The sequence below is a fragment of the Hemitrygon akajei genome, chromosome 4 (assembly GCF_048418815.1).
Source record: "Hemitrygon akajei chromosome 4, sHemAka1.3, whole genome shotgun sequence".
Classification (NCBI taxonomy): domain Eukaryota; kingdom Metazoa; phylum Chordata; class Chondrichthyes; order Myliobatiformes; family Dasyatidae; genus Hemitrygon; species Hemitrygon akajei.
In genome coordinates this window covers 142,954,168-142,976,564 of record NC_133127.1, presented here as the reverse complement: position 1 = coordinate 142,976,564, position 22,397 = coordinate 142,954,168, and the positions used below count along the sequence as shown (strand labels likewise).

The following is a 22,397-nucleotide window of genomic DNA, read 5'->3' as shown; positions in this document are numbered from 1 at the left end:
GTGGCACCCTGCTGGCAATCTTGGAGAAGGATTTGAGTTTGTTGAAGAGAGCAGTCTCCATTGCCTCTGTAGATCTGTAGACTCCTCCAGTCTTTGCCAGACTAATCTAAGAGCCGCACTGGGGTGTTTAATGTGAATTGACCTTAATTTGTTTGCATGCTCAGCAGACTTGCGTCCAAGCCACTTTACCAGCAGGTCGAGTTCTTCACCAGGCTTAAGGTTGAGGTCTTCAGTGGCATTGGAGAATCACCTAGCTTTCCCAAGTCCATTCTTTCCTAAGCTCCTTTCTGAACAGCCTGTAACTCGCTTGAGCCCTGTTCGATCCCTGCTTGCTAAACCTTGGGCATGCTTCTTTCTTCCTCATGAATAGATGGTCTACATCTTGTCACCCATAGTTTCTTTCCCTGCCTTAATGGGACAAACCAATCCAGAACTCCATGGAAAACACTTCCTAAACAATCTCCATATTTCCATGTACATCCATTCCCAATGTATGCTCAAGTTACTGCCTAACAACATCATAATTCACTCTCCCCCAGTTAAATAGTTTGCAAAATTATCTGGTCTTGTCCCTGCTCAAGGCTACAGTGAAGGTCAGGGAGTTGTGGTCACTGTCTCACCGCTAAGAGATCTATCATGTGACCAGGATCATTGCCCAGTATGAGATCCAATATGGCCTATCCTTTAGCTGGTTTGTCAACATATTGTTTCTGGAATCCTTCTTGGATGCATTTAACAAATTCCACCCCATATAAACTTTTCGCACTAAGGAGGTGCCAATCAATATTAGGGAGGTTGAAGTTACATATAGCAACATGCCTGTTGTTTTTTGCAATTTTTCTAAAATCTTTCTGTCAATATACACCTCACTTGTGTCTCTGTCACAATTTGAGGGTGAAAAAGTCCATAAAATACTCTTTAAATAGAGAAATTGCTCTCTTCATGTTTCTGACTTCCACCCTCACTGAGTCAGCAGACCATCATAAACACAAGAGATACTGCAAATGCTGGAAATCCACAGTAACACTCCAAATGCTGGAGGAACGCAGCAGGTCAGGCAGCATCTATGGAGGGGAATAAACAGTTGACGGGTCCTGATGAAGGGACTGTATATTTTGCTCCATAGATGCAGCCTGTCTTGCTGAATTCTTCCAGCATTTTGTGTGTTGCTCAGCAGACAATCCCTCCACAATGTTCTCCCTTTCTGGAGCTGTGATACTATCCCTGATTAGCGATGTCACACCCCATCTCTTTTACCTAGAGATGAGGACAAGACAAACCCTATCCTTGGTTTAAGTGGGAGGTATAGAGCATTTTCAGAAATGTCTTTTTTGATTTCAAATTTACAACATCTAGTTTTTTTGATTTTCAGTTATTGCTTAATTACTAATAGAATATCAAAAACATGATTATGTAAAAAAATGAGCATGTGATAATCTACTTACCATGAAAAATGAATGAATAGCTGCAGATGCCCCACTTCGTATTCTAAGCAGTGAACTGAAAACATTTGTTTTGCAACGAAGATGAGGAATTTGTCTTATGTATTCAAAAGAATGCCTTTTCTTGATTTTGAATGGAAAATCCTATGATTGAATACAAACATATACAGTACAGAATAATATTACAAGCATATCTCTCAGCCAGTTTGTTCTGTACCACAAACCTAATATAAGACTTATTTAAAGTAAGTGATCTAGAGTAGAAATAAATCTTTGATTTTTACTCAAAGTAAATTATCTGAGCAAAGATTATGAATAAGCTCTCGTGCTATAGATACACCGTGAGACTACAAAACAGCAATACAAATTTAAGTTTAGTTTTCTTCCCTTTTGATGCCAGACAAAACAAGCTAACAGATAAATGAGCTACATAGAGAAAAGGCTGGAGGAACTCAGCTGCTTAGGCAGCATCTATGGAAATGAATAAACAACATTTTGAGCCGAGACCTTTTTTTTAGGACTGGAGATGAAGGGGAAGGCACCAGAATAAAAAGATGGTGAAAGGAAAGGTGGATGGCTAGAAGGTGATAGTTGAAGCCAGGTGGGTAGGAAAGGTTAGGACTGGAGAGGAAGGAATCTGATAGGAGAGGAGAGTGTACCACAGGAGAAAGGGAAGGAGGAGGGGACCTAGGGGAAGGAGACAGACAAATGAGAAGAGTTAAGAGGCCAGAGTGGGGAATAGAAGAGGAGGGAAGGGGGAGGGAAAAATCTTTTTATCAGAGGAGAAATCGAAATTCATGCCATCAAGTTGGAGGCTCATCCAGATGGAATATAAGGTATTGTTCCTCCATCCTGAGGGCGGGCTCATTGTGGCACGGGAGGAGGCCATGGGCCTACATGTCGGAATGGGAATAGGAATCAGAATTAAAATGTTTGACCACCGGGAATTTCCATTTTTCCTTTTTCAAATGTTTATTAATTTTCACATAGAAGAATACAGAGTACATGAGGATATATATCATGAATAAAAAAAAGATAGAATAGTACTGAATACATTATATTTAAATCACACTTGCAATCGCAGTACCCTATATTCATAATCAAACACATACATTAAATTGTGACTTAAATTGTAATAATTTTATTATATTTAAAAAAAAATCTAAACCCACTACCAAAGTCAAAGCTGTATGATAAAGAAAGAAAGACAGGAAAAAATCCTTATAAATCACTATGTGATGTTATTAGGCAACATCTGTACTTTAACACCAAATCAAAGGTTTTGAAAGTAGTTAAAGAATGGTCCCCACAATGTTTGAAAGTCTTGGTTAGAATCAGAAAGTGAACTACAGATCTTCTCTAAATTTAAGCATAACATAACATCACATTACCATTGAGTGTGAGTAGGTGGAGCAACATCCTTCCATTTAAGCAACACTGCCTCCTAGCTATAAGAGAAATAAAAGCCAATCTATGCAAATCAGATATCTCCAATGCTATGCCTTTTTCTCCAACCATACCAAACAAGGCAGTCAAAGGGTTAGGCTTAAAATTTACTGTAATAAGTACAGAAAAAGTTTAGAATACTTCCTTCCAGTATATTTCAAGACTCGGACATGTCCAAAACATATGGATTAGTGAAGCCTCTCCATTGTTACATCTATCGCAATAGGGAGATATATCCAGATAAAAATGAGATAGCTCGTCTTTGGACATATGGGCCCTGTGGACCACTTTAAATTGTAGGAGGGTGTGGCGAGCACATAGTGATGAAGTGTTAAGCAATTTAAAAATTTCATTCCAAGTCTCCTCAGAAATTGAAATCTGTAAATCTTGTTCCCAGGCATTTTAAATTTTGTCTCAAGGAGCCTCTCTTATTCCAAACAACATATCATAAATATTGGATATTGAGCCATTATGAAAAGGTTTCAAATTAGAAATTACATCTAATAAGTTCTTATCAGGACTCATAGGAAATGTATATAATTGAGATTGCAGAAATTCTCTAATTTGTAGATATCGAAAAAAGTGGGTTTTTGGTAAGCTATATTTAGCTGACAGTTGCTCAAATGAAAAGAGACTTCCTCCAACAAACATTCCTGGAAGCATTTAATACCCAATCTATCCTATTCTTGAAAAACTACATCAGTCATAGAAGGTTTAAAAAAAAATTAGAAAAAATGGGACTAGAAAGAGAAAATCTTGATAAACCAAAGTATTTTGTAAATTGTAATCAGATTCTCAAAGTATATTTAACTACCAAATTGTCAGTTAGTTTATTTAAAGATAAAGGAAGTGAGGATCCAAGAAGAGAAATAATAGAAAATGTTTTAATAGAGTTAGCTTCTAAAGAGACCCATACTGGACAATCCTCACGGTTAATGTAATATGACCAAACCTTAAGATTTCGTATATTAACTGCCCAGTAATAAAACCTAAAATTTGGTAAAGCTAAACCTCTATTCCTTTTAACTTTTTGAAAGCAAACCTTATTTAATTGAGAATTTTTTTTTCATAAATACGAAGATAGAATTGAATCAGGAGAATCAAAAAATGACTTAGGAATGAAAACGGGTAAGGCCTGAAAAAGGTATATAAATTTAGGCAGGATATTCATTTTAATAGAGTTAATTCGACCAATCAACAATAGAGGGGTGACCAGTTTGATAGTGCCCTTTTCACATAATTCAATAGAGTAAGAAAAATTTCTTTAAGTAGGTGTTTATAATTCTTAGTAATTATTACACCCAAATGGGTAAATTGATTTCTTACAATTTTAAAAGGAAGCTTAGTATTAATTGAAACCAGATTATTCAAGGGTAAAAATTCACTCTTATGTAAATTCAATTTATAGCCTGAAAACTGGCTAAAGCAGAAGAGTAAAGAAAGCATAGGAGGTAACGAGGTCTCAACGTTAGAAATAAAATAGATCATCAACATAGAGCGAAACTTTTTACGTAGTACCTGTCCTTAAAATACCAGTAATATCACTAGATTCTTGAAAAGCAATAGCTAAGGGTTCTGGAGTCAGATCAAAGAGCTCAAAGGACATCTTTGACTGGTTCCATGTTGGAATTTAAAAGGTTTAGAATTCTGAAAATTAGTAAGAACCTGAGCAGGAGATAAATAAAGTAATTTAATCCACTGAATGAAATTGGCCCAAAAGTTAAATTTTTCTAAGGTTTTAAATAAATAATTCCATTCAACCCGATCAAAAGCCTTCGCAGTGTCTAGAGATATCATGCATTCTGATATCTCCTTAGAAGGAGAATACTTAAAATTTAGTAAATGACGGATATTAAAACAGGAATAGCAATTTTTAATAAAACCAGTCTGATCATCAGATATGATAGATGGTAAAATATTTTCAAGTCTACAAGCCAAAACGTTGGATAGAATTTTAGTATCAACATTAAGTAAAGAAATTGATCTATATGAAGAGCATTCAGTTGGGTTCTTATATATTTTTTTAAGAATAAGCGAAATAGAAGCTTCATAAAAAGATTGTGGCAGCCTACCCAACTTAAAAGGAATCCAAAAAGACAGAACATAAATGAGGTATAAGCAATGAGGAAAAAGCCTTGTAAAATTCTCCAGAAAATTCTCCATCAGGACCTGGAGTCTTCCCTGAGTGCAATAAACATACAGCCTCGGCAATTTCCTCATAAGAAATAGGTTGATCCAATTGCTTTCGATTATCAACAGAAAGTACAGGGATGTTTAATTGGTCTAAAAATTATTCATTACAATATTACCTTGAGGAGAGTCAGACCTATAAAATTTAGAAAAAAATTCTCTAAAGGTATCATTTATTTCTAAATGATCAGTTGTCCTATCACCATTAGCTATACAAATTTCTTTAATTTACCATTTAGCTATAAATATTTTTAATTGGTTAGCCAATAATTCACCTGTTTTGTCTCCATGAATACAGAACTGACTTTTATCTTTTAGGAGTTGACCTTCAATTGGATATGTTAAAAGATCATATTTAGTTTTAATTTCAACACATCTTTTATATAAAACAGGATCTGGAGCCAAAGCATATTTTTGGTCTAATTGTTTCAACTGATTAGCTAAATCAATTCTCTCTTTATTAGCATTTTTCTTAATACTCGCAGTATAAGAAATAATTTGTCACTAATATAGGCCTTAAAAGCATCCCGTATAAATCTAGAAGTCTCTTCTAACATATTCTCTTCAAAAAAAAAGATTTGTTTCTCCAGAAACTTTAAAAAATCCTTATCAGATAGCAAAGTTAGATTAAAATGCCAAAATCTATTTGAGGGAGACCAGGAAGGTTTAAAGACAGAAGCACAGGAGCATGATCTGAAACAGCAATCTCTTCATATTCACAGGATCGAACTAATGGAATCATTTGACTATCAATAAAAAAAAATCAATCCTGGAATACGTATGGTGAACATCAGAAAAAAAACCGAGTACTCCCTATCTTCTAGATGTAAAAATCGCCAAGCATCAACAATACTGCATTTCATTAGGAAAGATTGAATAAATAAACCTGATTTGGTAAGGGTAGCTGGTTTGGAAGATGACCGATCTAAAACTGGATCTAACCAGCAATTAAAGTCTCCTCCCAAAACTAGTGAATAAAGACTCAAATCTGGCAAGAGTGGAAAAAAATGCTCAAAGTATCCTGGGTCATCCATATTCGGGGCATACAGATTAGCGAATACCATAATTTATTACCTAATTTTCCTGACACTATAACAAAACGCCCATTAATATCAGGCACTACTTTATGTTGAACAAAATGAACAGTACTATCTATAAAGATTGAAACCACTCCCCTCGATTTAGCTCAAAAAGAGGAATGAAAATACAGCCTTTTCCATCTGCTAAAAAGGCGTGGATTGTCACATTTATGTACACGAGTTCCTTGTAAAAAAAAACTAGGACCTTAGTTTTTTTTTAATATAGGCAAAAATTTTATTCCTTGTCACAGAGTGATTTAACCCTTTCACGTTAAGACTAAGTAAATTAATAGCTTGATCCATTTTTAATACTATTTAAAAGAAAGGTTAAGATAATGACCATGCTGGAATGTATATTAAAACGATGTCGAACCTTGAGATAAGGTAACCAAGCAACAGATTTGGCTGAGAACCCAATACAGCTTCCAGGAAAAAAGCCCTCCCTCCCTCCCCTCCCAAATCCAGAAAGCCAACCACTAATAACGTCACCCCCACAAAAAAATCTTGCTGATTAAACTCCAATCTATATCAAGGTTAGCTGCATTCCAACCTAGACAAAACAACAGAGAACAAAACTTAAACCTCATAACAAAAACACAGAGATTAATTATTGCAATTTCAAAATGATAATAAATACCCATACTAAGCCTTATTAATAGAGAAAAAACTCAAAAATATGTATAATATACCCAAAAAAATCAAAAATCAAAATACATGAACACTCAAGGTATTAGCTCATTAAAACCTTAGTAAAACACTAAAATGTTCAAAAAAAGCGTTAGCTGCAAGGGGTTACCAAGAGTAAGAGAGGCAGATACTCATGCAGAAAGATACTGAGCAATTAATTTTCTGATTCCAAGAATTCTTGAGCATCTTGAACCGAATGGAACCACTTCTTCGAGCCATCCTTCAATATAATTTTGAGCCGTGCGGGATAACGAACAGAAGGCTTGAAACCTTTGTTAAAAAGTTCCAGCATAACCTTTTTAAACTTAGCACACTCATTCATGACCTCAGGTGAAAAATCCTCGACGATTCTAATCTTTTGGCCTTTATAATTAATCACTCCTCTTCGACGGGATTCACGAATTAAAAACTCCTTAGTTTGAAATTCATGTAAACAGACTATGGCCGATCTGGGTCTTTCTCCTGGAGTGGGCTCAGGAACCAATGATCTATGCACTCGATCAACCATAGGCAGACGATAAAATTTCAGGAAATAATTGTGCCAAAAAACTTGCAAAGAATTTTGTAGGCTGATCACCTTCAGTTAACTCTTCAAGGCCCAAAATTTGTAGATTGTTTCTTGTTTCTGATTTCTAAGTCGATAATCTTCTGCGTTAATTTTTCATTAGCCTTTGATTGCTTTTTACAAAGCTTTTGTAAGTCATCAATTTTCGCATCCAAGATCGTCAGAGTTGCTTCATTATCTTCAATTCGTTTATCATATTCAACTAAGGCTTTTTGCAGAGAATCCAAATTTGCATCCACCTGTTTAATTTCAGACCTGAGCTGCTGAAATTGTTGCTGGAACTCCTCAGAGGATTCTTTTCTGTGTCTTCGAAACAAATCAATAATAGATTCGAAAGATGCAGGAGGATCCTCTTCTTTTCTAGTACCTTTGGCATTCCTTGTAGTCATAGTGAAGCAATATCAAGTATAAGAATAAGGTTTCAAAACAGGTTGGAAACAGTAAAGTAAAATAGGAGCAACTTCAGAAAGCTGCCGCCCCATCAGCGACCAGCAGGAAGTCTCCAGAATTTCTATTTTTGGCGGATGGAGCTGAGGTGGTCAAAGCGGTCCCCAAATTTAGAACGGATCTTACCAATGTAGAGGCCATGTTGGAGCACCAGACACAACAGAAGACCACAGAAGATTCATAGGTGAGGTGTTGCCTCACCTGGAAGGATTGTTTGGGTTCCTGAATTAAGGTGGAGGAGATCGTGAAGGGGCAGGTGTAGTAGTTGGGCTGGTTGCAGGGATAAGTGCTGGGAGGGTGATTAGTGGGGAGGGGTGAATGGACAGGGGAATTACAGAGGGAGAAATCCCTGTGGAAAGCAGAGATAGGGCGGGAGTAAAGATATGTTTGCTGGTAGGATCCCTTTGGAGATGGTGGAAGTTGTGAAGAATGATGATTAGGATGTGGAGGCTCATGGAGAGGTAGGTAAAAAGAAGAGGAACTCTATCACTGTTAAGATGACATGAAATGGTGAGCACAGATGTTTGGGAAATGGAGGAGATGTAGGTGAGCACAGCATCAATGATGGAGGAAGGGAAACCCTATTCTTTGAAGGAGTACATCTCTGATGTCCTGGAAAGAAAAGCAGCATCCTGCGAACAGATGTGGCAGAGACAAAGGAACTAAGAAAAGGGATTAGCATTTTTACAGGAGACAAGGTAGGAAGAGGTAGCAAGATAACCATGGGTATCAGTAGATTTATAAAATATGTCGATCAACAGTTTATCTCCAGAGATTGAGAAAGGGGAGGGAGGTGTCAGAAATGGACCAAGTGAATTTAAGGGCAGGATGGAAGTCGGAGGCAAAATTGATGAGCTCACCGTGGGTGCACGAAACAGCACCAACGCAGATGGCAATGTAATGGAGGAAGAGTTGGGGAGCATTGCCGGGGAAAGCTTAGAACATGGATTGTTCTATGTAGCCAATGAAAAGACAGGCAAAGAATGGGCCCATGTGACTGACCACGGCTACCCCTTGAGTCGGAGAAAGTGGAAGGAGCAGAAGGAAAAATTGTTGAGAGTGAAGACTAGCTCTGCCAGATGAAGGGTGGTGGTGGTGGAGGGGAACTGGTTGGTTCTTTATATTGGAAAAGAAGCAGAGAGCTTCAATGTCTTCTTGATGGGGGATTGAGGTGTATTGGGACTGGTTATCCATGGTGAAAATAGGCAATTGGAGCCAGGGAATTGAAAGTTAGTGAGGAGATCATGAGCATGAGAAGTGTCATGGAAGAGAATGAACCAAGAGGGATAAAATATAGTCATGAGTTCAGTGGGGCAGGAACAGGCAGAAATAATGAGCATACCCTGAAAATTAGGTTTGTCGATCTTGGGTAGGATGTAGAAATAAGCAGTGTGGGGTAACGGAACTATGAGATCTGTGGTAGTGGATAGGAGTTCTCCAGAGTTCATGAAGTCAGTGAGGGTGTCAGAAACAGTTTTCCGATGGTCCAGAGTGCGGTCGCTTCAAGGGGTAAATATGAGGAAGTGTCTGAGAATTACTGCCTGGCCTCAGCAAGGTCCGCCACACTACAACAGAATCTCCTTTGCCTGCGAGTTTGATGGTAAGGTTGGAATTGAAGCTGAAAGTGTGGAGGGCAGTGCTTTCAGAGAGGGCAAGGTTTGAGGAGAGAGAAGTGCTAAATTCAAGATGGTTGATGTCTTGTTGGTAATTCAAGGTGAAAAGATCCAGAGCGGGCTGTCCTAGAAGAGGAGGTGGTTGGAGACAGGGGAAGGGGTCATCAGTCCGGGGTATGGAACTCCTGCCAAATAAGTGGGCTTGGAGACAGAAGCAATGAAAGAAGAACTCGGCGTTGTGGTGGTCATGGACCTCACTGAGGTGTGAGCAAAGGGGAACAAAGGTAAGGCTCTTACCTATGATAAGGTAAATGAGCAAGCTAACTTGCTTTTAGATCTTAGCTAAAACCAGTCATTAGTCAAGGTCACAAGATTCATTTGTTTGGAGTGATACTGCTTCATTTCTTCTTGATCTCTACCGTGTCTCTCTCACTTGCATGACTGTTTACAACAGAGACTTGAAGAAATATATATACATGTATATACGCATTCCACCCTGACTTAGAAATAAAGCATTATTTTTACAGAGGGGAAAAATCCTGAGATTTGCAGTCCTAATACATCAGAGCATCTTCAACCAATGGACTGTGCAATTGAAGCCAACACTGCCATCTATTCAAAAGCAAACTATGTAAACCTTGGAAGTAATATCCAATTTCTACAAAGAATGGAAACAGTGAGATACACCACATGCAGATAAAACAATTTAACTTAGATTCTTTAGGACTACACAAACTTTTAGAAATCATGAACTAAAGATCTAGATTATGCATTTAAGAATAGACATAATATAATAATGGAAGAACAATTATGATAAGTACAAGTAATAGTTGCCAGTGGTAACTTGATTTAAAGATATTAAACACATTCACACAAAAAATGAGAAAAGCTAGCCCAGTGAGGATTAATATATTCCATATTTAAATGATTATGAAGTTTTGCACTTTCAGAACCTCAAAATCTCAAAATGAAAAATAATCTTTGGATTATTACATCATTGCACAGATCACAATGCTCTCCATTAAGAGCTTGTTCTCATTATTCTTCTTTGTACTTTCCCTCATTTAATATAATGAAACATTTTCTTTAATGTCCTGCCCATTAAACAACTCAGCAGAGAAGCTCAAAATTCATTTGAAGACAATTTAAGGACAAAAAGGGACATGGAGGAATGAATAAAGGATCACAAAAATTGCAGATGGTAACACAAGTGCTTTCACAGCCTCAGAAAGTTCCAGAGCTATTTTTCTGCTCATGGAACTCATATAGTCACCTTTATAGGAAAACACAACCAGATCCTACAAGCACAGCGAGATGACTTACCAGATCACTTGTTTAATCTGGTATAAGAAACAAATATTCATCAGGACAGCTAAACGAATGTGCTAGGATTTCTAAATCCATCTGAGGGAGAGGGATAAATGGGCCTTTGATTCAGCATTTCATTTGAATGACAGCAACCACTTTCAGTATCATAGAGAATATTTAGTCAAATCTGTATGCTCAAGTTTCTGCCATTTAGCCTGAACTCACTGCTTCCTGAGGTGAAGTTATTACCACTGAGTCATTCCAAATTAAAAAGAATAATAAAAGTATTCAATGGAAAAAAATCTAGTGAAAAGAATACTGCAAGATGAAACCCAGACTGAGTATCATTGTTAATGCAGGAAGTACAAAAATCTGTATGGATTTTAATAAGGATTTGATTTGTATTTACAAAATATTGATAACAGATAAATCCTGAATTAAAAACAAGTTGGGTGTTGCTATAGTAATTTGACTACAGATAAATATCTAAAGTAAACATACCACAGGATTACATGATCCAATCAATCTGACATTACTTGCTAGAAGTTCTATACTCTGCTTCCTGTACGGACTCTGTACCAGTTTTCCACAAACTTCAATTGCGCTGCCAAAGGTTACCTTGCTGTAAAACATACATGAGTTTATATTTTACGCAAGGATCAAAAGAACTATTGAAGATATGGCAGGAAAAATAAAATGGAATACTGAACTGTGTAGAGCAAGAGTTCCAACATTAAATCCAGAGAACTCAGGAGGTTCCAACTGAACTAGACTTCAGGAGTGCAGAAGCAAGGAAAGTGGCAGCTGGAGGAAAATAAAATCAGTATAAGAAACAATAGGAACTGGACAGTCAAGCTCTCAAGACTCCCCCATCATACAAAACCAAGGCTGATCTTCCATTTTAACACCATTTTCCTGATCCATCTGCATATTTCTCAATTCCAAATCTCAGATGGTGATAAGGAGGCATACAGCAGTAAGATAGACTAGCTGGTTGAGTGGCATCACAATGTCAACAAGCCCAAGTAATTGACTGTACACTTCAGAAAGGGTAAGCCAGGAAAACACACATTAATCCTCACTGAGGGGTCAGCAGTGGAAAGGGTGAGCAGTTTCAAGCTGTAGGACATCAACATCTCAGAGGATCCATCTTGGGCCCATACTGATGCAACCATGACAAAGGCATGCCAGCAACTATAATTCATTAGGAGTTTGAATACATTTGATGAGTCACCAAGATGCTAGCAGGATTCTACAGATGTACAATGAAAACATTCTGACTGTTTACATTACCACCTAATATGGAGGCTCCATTGCACAGGATCACAAGAGGCTGCAAAGTGTTTTTGACTTAGCCAACTCCATCATGTGCACGACCCTCCCCACCATCGAGAACATGCCCTCTTTGCATTACTATCATCAGGGAGGAGGTACAGGAGCCTGAAGACCCTCACTGGAATAGATTTTTGAATGGTCCGTGAATGCAAGAATACTCTCACTACTCCCCTTTTTACATTAGACGAGGCGGAGCTTAGGAGGAATAATGGTTCTTAACGGTGACTCCTCCGCTAGCTTCTTCGGAACCAGCTCTATTTCCACCTTTAGTATCTTTATTTTTCCCTTTCAGGTTTCTTTCGAAGACCCTGACCTGGAGTTGCACGCAGGCTTCGGTTCTTTGCGGGAATGAGACCCGTTCTCGGGGTTCCACGACTGGCCGTTATGCGACATGCCGAGGGTTTGGTCTGAGAGTCTCGATCATGTTCGGAAGCCTAAGTTCTCGAGGCTCTGGAGACAGGCGGATCGAGGATCGGTGTCACGGCAGGAGACTCGTGTATCCTCAGGGAGGCCGGAAAATCTTTCGCTGTGGGCCCAAAGACCCGAGGTCTTTGCAATCTTTGGACACAGAGCTCGAAAAAAAGCGACGAAATGGACTTTTAACATCGTAAACCAGCGGGTTGTTGTTATGTCTCCCGCTCGCTGTGAAAATGGGGGGAACCTCCCTCTCCCTTGCCAGGGAGAGAGAGAACCTTTGGTTTGTTGATTGTCGGATGAAATGTGAATCTTTTGGAGTAACTTTGGTCTGCGTCTTTGCTATTGCTTAGCACACACTTGGGTTTGGTGATGGTACTGATGCGCGTTTTCTTTGCTGGTGGGGGGGGAATTGTTACTCGCTGCTGCTTACGCACGGGGGGAGCTGGGGGGGACTTTGAAGTTCTCACGTTTAACTGTTGTTCATTCTTTGGGGCATTCTCTGTTTTCATGGATGTTTGCAAAGAAAAAGCATTTCAGGATGTAAATTGTATACATTTCTCTAACATTAAATTTACTTTTGAACCTTTGATATTTTTATTGTAACTTCTATTAATTGTCTTGCACTGTACTGTTGCCACAAGAAATTCATGACACATGACAGCAATAATAAACTTGATTCTGAGATTTATTATCACCCTACATGACATAAAATTTGCTTTGTGGCAGCAGTACAGTGCAAAGATGTAAAATCACTATAAATTACAAAATATAGTGGACAGTCCAAAAATGTGATGATAGAGGGGTAGAAGCCATTCCTGAATTGTACTCTAATATATAGAAACCTATTATCCCAAGTTCTGAATATAATCAAAAACTGAGCCTCCAAGATTCAGTGCCCTGAGTGAAGATGGCTGCTGTTACAATAAGGGACCATTGAGACTGAGACCCTAGTTCTAAGTTCCTGATCAAAAGAAGAAATGTTTTATCTCAGAATTTTGTACATTTCAATAAGGTCACCTTCCATTCTCCCAGAGAATTTTGGGTCATCCCAGAAACCGGTGTGGCAAGTGCAGTCCCTCAAAAGCAGCTGAACTGTATCTTAGGCAAGAAGAGCAAAACTGTATGCAATATTCCTGTTACACACACAAAATGCTGGTGGAACACAGCAGGTCAGGCAGCATCTATAGGAAGAAGCACTGTCGACATTTCGGGCCGAGACCCTTCGTCCTGACTTCCTATAGATGCTGCCTGGCCTGCTGCGTTCCACCAGCATTTTGAGTGTGTTGCCTGAATTTCCAGCATCTGCAGATTTCCTCGTGTTTGCAATATTCCTAGTGCAACCTTTTCAAGGCATGATATAATTTTTGCAATATATCTTTATTCTTATATTCTAATCTTCTTTCAATAAGGCCAACATGCATTTACTTTCCTAATTACCCAATGAACCTCAATGAAAGAAGAAAATAAGGTGTTTTTGTAAACTAATAGAATATATTAACAAATTAACCTTTCAAACAACTTGGAAATACATGTTCATCAGAAATTTACAAAAATATTTCATTTTCCTCATAGCCTAATGCAGATTTCTTTCGGGAGTTTGCCAGCAAGTGATGCCGGGGTCCTAGCAGAGATATTTAAAACAGCCTTAGCGATGGGAGAGGTACCAGAGGATTGGAGGATAGCCAATGTTGTCCTGCGGTTTAAAAAAGGCTCCGAACATAAACCAGAGAATTATAGACTGGTGAGTCTGACATCAGTTGTGGGAAAGTTATTGGAAGGTATTCTTAGGGACTGAATATTCAAGCATTTGGATAGATATAGACTGATTAAGGATAATCTGCACAGCTTGTCTAACCAATTTTATAGAGGTTTTCGAGGAAGTTACCAGGAAAGTGGATGAAGGCAAGGCAGTGGATATTGTCTACATTGTCAAGGCATTTGACAAGATCATAGATGGGAGGCCAAGTCAAGAAGTTTAAGTTGATTACCATTCAGGATAAGGTAGCAAATTGGATTAGACATCGGCTTGTGGGAGAAGCCAGAGAGTGGTAGTAGAGGGTAGCCACTCTGACTGGAGGCCTGTGACTAGTGGTGTGCTGCAGGGATCAGTGCTGGGTCCTTTGTTGTATATCAATGATCTGGATGATAATATTGTTAACTGGATCAGCAGATTTGCAGATGACACAAAGACTGGGGGTGTAGTGGACAGTGAAGAAGGCTATCATGGCTGGTAGAGAGATCTGCACCAGCTGGAAAATGACAGATGGAATTTAATGCAAATAAGTGTGAGGTGTTGCACTTTGGTAGGACTGACCAGTGTAGGTTTTACACAGCGAACCAAAGGGCACTGAGGAATGTGGTAGAACAAGGGGATCTGGGAATACAGGTTGATAATTTGTTGCAAGTGGCTTCACATGTAGGTAGTGTCATAAAGAAATCATTTAGCACGTTGCCCTTCATAAATCAATGTATTTAGTAAAGGATTTGGGTGGTTATGTTGAAGTTGTTTAAGATGTTGGTGAGGCCTAATTTGGAGTATTGTGTGCAATTTTGATCACCTACCTACAGAAAAGATGTAAACAAGGTTCAAAGAGTACAGAGAAAATTTACAAAGATGTTGCTGGGTCTGGAGAACCTGAGTCATAAGGGAAGATTGAATAGGTTAGGACTGTATTATTGAGAGGAGATTTGAGACATATGCAGAATTATGGGGGGTATATTTAGGGTAAATGCAAGCAGGCTTTTTCCACTGAGGTTGGGTGGGACTACAACCAGAGCTCATGTTTAAGGGTGATAGGTAAGAAGTTATAGGGAACATGAGGGGAAACTTGCTCACTCAAAAGGTTGTGAGAATGTGGAATGAGCTGCCAGCACAAGTGGTGCGTACAAGCTTGATTTCAATGTTTAAGAGAAGTTTGGATGGGTACATGGATGGTAGGGTATGGAGGGCTATGGTTCTGGTGGAGGTCGATGGGATTAGGCTGTTTAAGTAGTTTTGGCATGGACCAGGCTGAAGGGCATGTTTCTGTGCTGTACGTCCTGATGACTCTATGATAATTGGAACAATGTTCAAGCATTACACAAAAATGTAACTGTAAAGGAGCCCCCTCCTTTACTCTCTATACACCCGTGACTGTGTTGCCACCCACAGCTCCAATCTCATTAAATTTGCAGATGATACTACATTGATTGACTTTATCTTAAATATTAATGAGGCAGCCTACAGAGAAGTGATCGCCCTGACACAGTGGTGTCAAGAAAACAACTCTCCCTCAATGTCACAAAAACAAAGGAGCTGGTTGTGGACTACAGGAGGAACGGAGACAGTCTAACCCCTATTGGTATCAATGGATTTAGGGTTGAGAGGGTGAACAGCTTCAAGTTCCTCAGTATACCCATCACCAAGGATCTCACTTGGTCTGTACATACCAGCTGTGTGGTGAAAAAAGCACAACACTGCCACTTTCACCCTAGACGGTTGAAGAACTTCAGCATGAGTCACCAAATCCTAAGGACTTTCTACAGGGGCACAATTGAGAGCAGCTAGACTGGCTATTTCACTTAATCGCGGGGCTCTGCAGCAAGTGGTATGGACAGCCACTATTTCTCACTATTCAAGACATTTGCAGTGACAGGTGTGTAAAAAGGGCCCAAAAGATCTTCGGGGACCTGAGTCACCCTAACCACAATGTGTTCAAGCTACTACCATCCGGGAAACTGTACCAGAGAATTAAAGCCAGGACCAACAGGCTCCGGGTCAGCTTCTTCCAGCAGGACATCAGACTGATTAATTCACACTGACACAACTGTATTTCTAAGCTATATTGACTGTTCTGTTGTATATCTTACCATACATACTATTTATTACAAATTACTATAACTTGTACATTCAGACTGAGATGCAATGTAAAGATTTTTATTCCTCACAGATGCGAAGGATGCAAGAAATAAAGTCAATTCAATTCAAAATGCACCTCCTGATCAGTACACCAAATTAATACAAAGCCACATACAATTGAGCACCCTAATTATCATACTTATTATAATTAAAGATTATTGTCTAAACAAATTGGTGTTGTAACTGGCAGGTATATGCTTGGTGAGTGTGCTTGAAATTCCTCTTTAGTTGGAAGTGTTCACCTATTAATTTCAAGATTGACAGGCTAAAACATTAGTAAGCCAAGTTCAACACACATACTCATGCTGGTGTTCTCTGCATTTCAATTCTATGCTGCTTTATCAGTTAATAAATTACTTAATAGTTTAATGATATTAGTTAACTTAAGAAAGCTATTTTGTGCAGAGCCAGCACATTTCCCCTGGTCTTGCGAATGGAATATAATTTTGATTTATTTATTGAGATAGTGTGGAATAGGCCAGCAATTATCCCCGAGGGATAATTTTCAATGACCAATTAACCTACGAACTGGCATGTCTTTTCACTGTGGGAGGAAACCAGAGCACTGCTGCACTACTGTAGCACCCAAAGAATCCATTTAATGTCTCTCAACATTCCCATCATCTCCTCTACATACTACCAATCCAATGGAATATGGGAGGAAACTGAAGCCCCCTGGGAAAAGCACACAGTCACAGGGAGAAGGTGCAGACTGCACACAGACAGCACAGGAGTTGGAGATCAAATCCAGATCTCTGGGCGGTGAGGCAATGGCTCTATCCACTGTGCTGCATTCTCACAACTGAAGAATCAGAATCATCACTGATATACATCATGAAATTTGTTGTTGCACTGTTAAATCTGAGGAATGATCAAGAGAATTGGAGAAGCTTTTTGAGATTAATGGGGCTTTAAATTGAATTTGCAATGTAATGTACATCTACGATTTAGCACAAGCAGCCATGGATACATTTGTAATCCAATATGTTTCAAAAAGTATTGCCATCTCAGCACAATGGTGTTGTCACTGATGGAGGGGTTTCATTGCAAGACAAAAAAGCTGTAAACTCCACTTAGCTCCACAATTGATTTGGAGGGCGGAAAACATCAACAGCTCCAGTTAGGCTGAATCAATGTGCTACCACATCGTGGGAATGATTTAACAAAGAGCAACATCCCACTCTATAGGCAAATACATGCAAAATAGTTATTTTTCATAAAAATAATGCAATTATGTCTTTTGATACTTTATCAGTCTTCAGACTTGTAACAGCATAAGTGACATGACCAAAATAATAATACTTATAATATTAATAATAAATTAGAAAATGTGCACTGAACACAATAACAAGAACTATACTATCCCAATGCCCTAAGTTCTGGTTAAGAATGATAAAGTTATAAAGAAGAGATTAAAATGTTATTTAATTGTTCAGAAGCAGCTATGGTAAAACATGAAAAATTATATTCTACCAGAAAAGTTCTTTTTATCTATTTAAAAAATAACTGAATAGAAACTAAAATAGCAAATACCTGAAACAATACATTAATTGATCCATTCAGTCATTTGGAAAAGCTCATGTTATGCAAATTATTAATGATCACAATTTGGGATTTAATTGCATAATCTATTCAATTACAAAGTTGGTACAAACTTAAAGGTGTGCATTATCAGATAATTGACTGTACTTAAGTTACTTGCAAAAGATCCCGCTACACAATTTAAAGAGCAGCTGAGAAGTTCCCTTGTGTCGGACCAATTAAAAATATATTAATTGGCTCTTGATTTAATTTGTGTTTGTAGTAGGATGTAGTGTTTAGTGTCTGCATTTCAAAAAATAACTTATTACTAGAGAAATACTTTGTAAGGTCTTGAGGACATAATTACATGCTTCTAATTTCTCTTTGTTTTTACTACTATTATGCAAGAGGTGTCCTTTAGAACAAAAGGGTAAACTTTATACCTTACGTAAAATATTTAGAAATATTCCACTGCATTTACATTATTGGAAGAGAAATAATTCTATTCTCTCACCTGATATCTAAATCTGGAGGTGCCACTATCTGAAGACTTTGCAGTGAACTCCCATCATTAATATGCAAAAATGTAATGTCCTTCTGTGCACGTACCGACCGTATCCAACCCTTCAAGATAAAAAGCATCAGGCAGAAATAATTTTCAAAAGAAGTGGGTGTGAAGAAAAATAAGCCCCAGGTTTATTATACAAAATGTAATATGTAAGTGATTTATTTTTATGGACACATTTTACAATAAATAAATACAATATTCTAAATAACATCAACTGCTGCTGTTCCACTGCCATCATCACACCCCCGACAACTTCAGTAACAACCCACTACCAGCATTAATGTTTTATTGCCAAATAAAATTACACACCATTTTTTACATAGAAATTTCTTTACAGCTGAATGGGCAAATGTTATCGTTTCTCAATGACTAGAATTAAAATTATGGACTTAAGCACATGGGCCAAGTTCATGCTGGCATGAATCCACATAGAAATACATCCACATCACCTAGGACTTTCAATATTCAACAGGTTTCAATGTGATCTCCCCTCAACATTCTGAACTCCAGTGAGTACAGACCCAGAGCTGTCAAACATTCATCTTACGTTAACCCTTTCACTCCAGGAAACATTCTCGTGAACAACCTCTGAACCCTCTACAAAGCCAGCATACTTTTTCTCAGATAAGGGGCCCAAAACTGCTCACAGTATATGGCCTTACAAATGCCTTAAAAAGCCTCAGCATTATATCCTTGCTCTTATATCCTAGTCCTCTAAAAATTAATGCTAACATTGCATTTGTCTTCCCTACCACCGACTCAACCCGTTAACCTTTTGAAAATCCTCTAAAAGGACTCCCACGTCCCTTTGCACCTCTGATTTTAGAACTTTCTCCCCAGTTAGAAAATAATCTAAGCCTTTATTCCTTCTAATAAAGTGCACGGCCACACACTTCACAACACTATATTCCATCTGCCACTTCTTTGCCCATTCTCCCAATCTAAGTCCTTTTGCAGACTCCCCGCTACCTCAACACTGACCCTCCACCTATCTTTGTATCATCTGCAAACCTGGCCACAAAACCATTAATTCCATCAACCAAATCATTGACATATAATATCAAAAGACCCCTGCGGAATACACAAGTCACCAGCAGCCAACCACAAAAGCCAGTCAGCCAATCCATCCATGCTCGTATCTCTTCTGTAGTACTATGTTAAGCAGTTTCACGTACAGCATCTTGAAAAAGCTCTTCTGAAAACTCAAGTTACCATTCCCACACTCTCCTTTGTCTATCCTGCTTGTTATTTCCTCAAGGAATTCCAACAGATTTGTCAGGCAAGATTTCCCTTTAAGGAAACCACACTGACTTTGGCCTATTTCATCAGGTGCCTCCAAGTACCCCAATATCTTATCCTTAATAATGGACTCCAGCATCGTCCCAACAACTGAAGTCCAGACTAACTGGCCTACAATTTCCTTTCTTCTGCCTCCCTCCCTTCTTAAAGAGTGGAATGACAGTTGCAATTTTCCAGTCCTCTGGAGTCATTCCGGAATCCAGTGATTTTCAAAGATCATTACTAATGCCTTCACTATATCTTCAACTACCTTTTCAGAACCATGGGATGTAGTCCATCCAGTCCAGGTGACTTTACTACCTTCAGACCTTTTAGCTCCCAAGCACCTCCTTCTTGGTAATAGCAATTACACTCACTTCTGCCCACTGACACTCAAATCTCTGACATGCTGCTAGTGTCTTCCACAGTGAAGACTGATGCAAAGTACTTAAACTCATCCACTATTTCTTTGTTCCCATCACTACCTCTCCAGCATTGTTTTCCAGAGGTCCAATCTCCAGTCTCACCTCTCTTTTACTCTTTATATATCTGAAAAATCCTCTAATGTTTTTGGCTAGCTTCCCTTCACATTTCATTTTATCTCTCCATTTGTTTGCTTTTTGTTACTTTCTGTTGTTTTTTTTATGCTTCCCTACTCCCAAATACTTTCCACCAACCTAAAATCTTATTAAACTAGAGAGCTCAAAGTCAAAAAATTGAAGCATATTTGAATACAACTGTAGAGTTACAATGTGATACTGCTTGTTGGCTATGTGGCAGATTAGCCACATTCGAATCAGAATTACCATCACTGACACCATGCAAAATTTGTTTTTTTGTGGCAGCTGTACAATGCAAAGACATAAAAATCAGTAAACAGAAATAAATAAATAGGGCATAAAAAAGAGTAGCAAGGCAATGCTCATGGACCATTCAGAAATCTGATGGCAGAGAGGTTGCTCCAAAATCATTGTATGGGTCTTCCAAGTCCCTGTACCAGCTTCCCAATGGTAGAAGCGAGAAGAGGGCATGTCCTGGATATTGAGGGTCACCTTAATGATGGATGGCACCTTCTCATCACCTCTTGAAAATGTCTTCACTGACGGAGAGGTTTCTGCCTTTGATTGTGCTGGCTGAGTCCGCAACCCTCTGCAGCCGCTTACAATTCTGAACATTGGAGGCTGTAATGCAACGAGTCAGAATACTCTCCATCTTTGAAAACTTGCAAGAATTTTTGGTGACATACTAAAATCTCCTCAAACATCCAGTGAAGCTCTCCTCCCCATGTGGTATCAACATGCACCTGATCAAGGGTTATAAGCAATAATTACCATAGCCAAGTACGTAAGCAATTTCACTGTATCCTGGTTAACTCGTCAGATCTTAAACTCAGCCCCAAACTGTGTTGTCTATCTTTGTATCTTCCCGTTAAGTGGAAAGATAACATTTGTTTTACTGATTGATATACATACTTTAAATGGAAAAATACTTGCTTAATAAATACGAGGAAATCTGCAGATGCTGGAAATTCAAACAACACACACAAAATGCTGGTGGAACACAGCAGGCCAGGCAGCATCTATAGGGAGAAGCACTGTTGACGTTTCGGGCCAAGACCCTTTGTCAGGCATTTTGTGTGTGTTGTTTGCTTAATAAATTGCCAGTCCACTGAGATTCTACTGGAAAACGTGTAGATTCAGGATTTTATGAGAGCTGAAGCATTCATCTATGATAAAGTTGACAGGGAGTTCAATGTGATGTTAAAAATGTGGGCCATTAAGTGGTGCACACTTTTACCCTTAGCAGTGATGTCCATAACCAAGAGCTATTTTTTAAAAAGGGGCAAGAGATTTAAATGGGGCTTGCAGAATTTTTTTCCACCAGAGCATGGTTAAAATCTGTCTCACGAAGGTCGGATAAATATTTATAGCAGACAAGATGCAGTGCTTCTTTCTGTAATATTCCTCTAAATATCCTTTGTTCCAGAACTGCCTTCTGTACCTCTCCAGGAACTACTTCACTAATGATTCAAAGACCAGACGAGGAAGGGTAGATGTATCTGTCCCTGTAATTCAAGCAGAGGAAACATTTCCCAAGTTCCCGCGACAGGGCCCTCACTCTGCAAGGCTGGCGCAGTTACCTGGACCCGCACTGCCTCTTGCTCGCTTTGGCTCGCCGCTCTTGACAGCGCCTCACTGACTTTCAGTCTGGAGTCACTGGTGTAGCCATTGAGCAAGCACAGAATGCTCTTTGGCCACGAACCAGCTCGTACATCAAACAACCGGCTCCGCCACATCGGATCAACTCAATGCGTCTGCGCAGGCACAACGCCATTCACTCCGTGAAGATGCGTACAAAGCCGGGACTGGTGCGGAAGAACACGCATGCGTGCAAAGGTGGGACCAGTACGGCGCTGTGCGCATGCGGATAGAGCCGGGACCGGCACGGAAGAATGCGCAAGCGTACAAAGCCGGGACCGGTACAGAGGAATGGGCATGTGTCAAATACAGTAGAAGGAAAATACACACGTGACCACACACCTCTACCCCTGATGGGGGAATGGAGGTTTACTCCTCCAGCCACGATCAGGAGGGCCTTAAACT

The 22,397-nt window shown here is 39.0% G+C and overlaps 1 protein-coding gene across 3 annotated transcripts in view; it reads right to left on the bottom strand.

Annotated features, from left to right (window-relative positions):
- nars2 (asparaginyl-tRNA synthetase 2, mitochondrial) overlaps positions 1-22,154 on the bottom strand; it is a 76,601-nt gene extending 54,447 nt beyond the window's left edge. Inside the window, exons 1-4 of one of the 3 annotated variants that reach the window (XM_073043457.1) lie at positions 21,935-22,154; positions 18,463-18,572; positions 11,279-11,399; positions 1,446-1,586 (exon numbers count right to left, since the gene is read on the bottom strand). In XM_073043457.1, the coding sequence (XP_072899558.1) occupies positions 1,446-1,586; positions 11,279-11,399; positions 18,463-18,572; positions 21,935-22,090 (528 nt within the window). In that variant the 5' untranslated portion in view covers positions 22,091-22,154. Of the gene's footprint in view, positions 1-1,445; positions 1,587-11,278; positions 11,400-18,462; positions 18,573-21,934 lie in introns of those variants that run through there. The other 2 variants (XM_073043458.1, XM_073043459.1) reach the window with 2 other exon arrangements.
- Between the last annotated feature and the right edge of the window lie 243 nt (positions 22,155-22,397).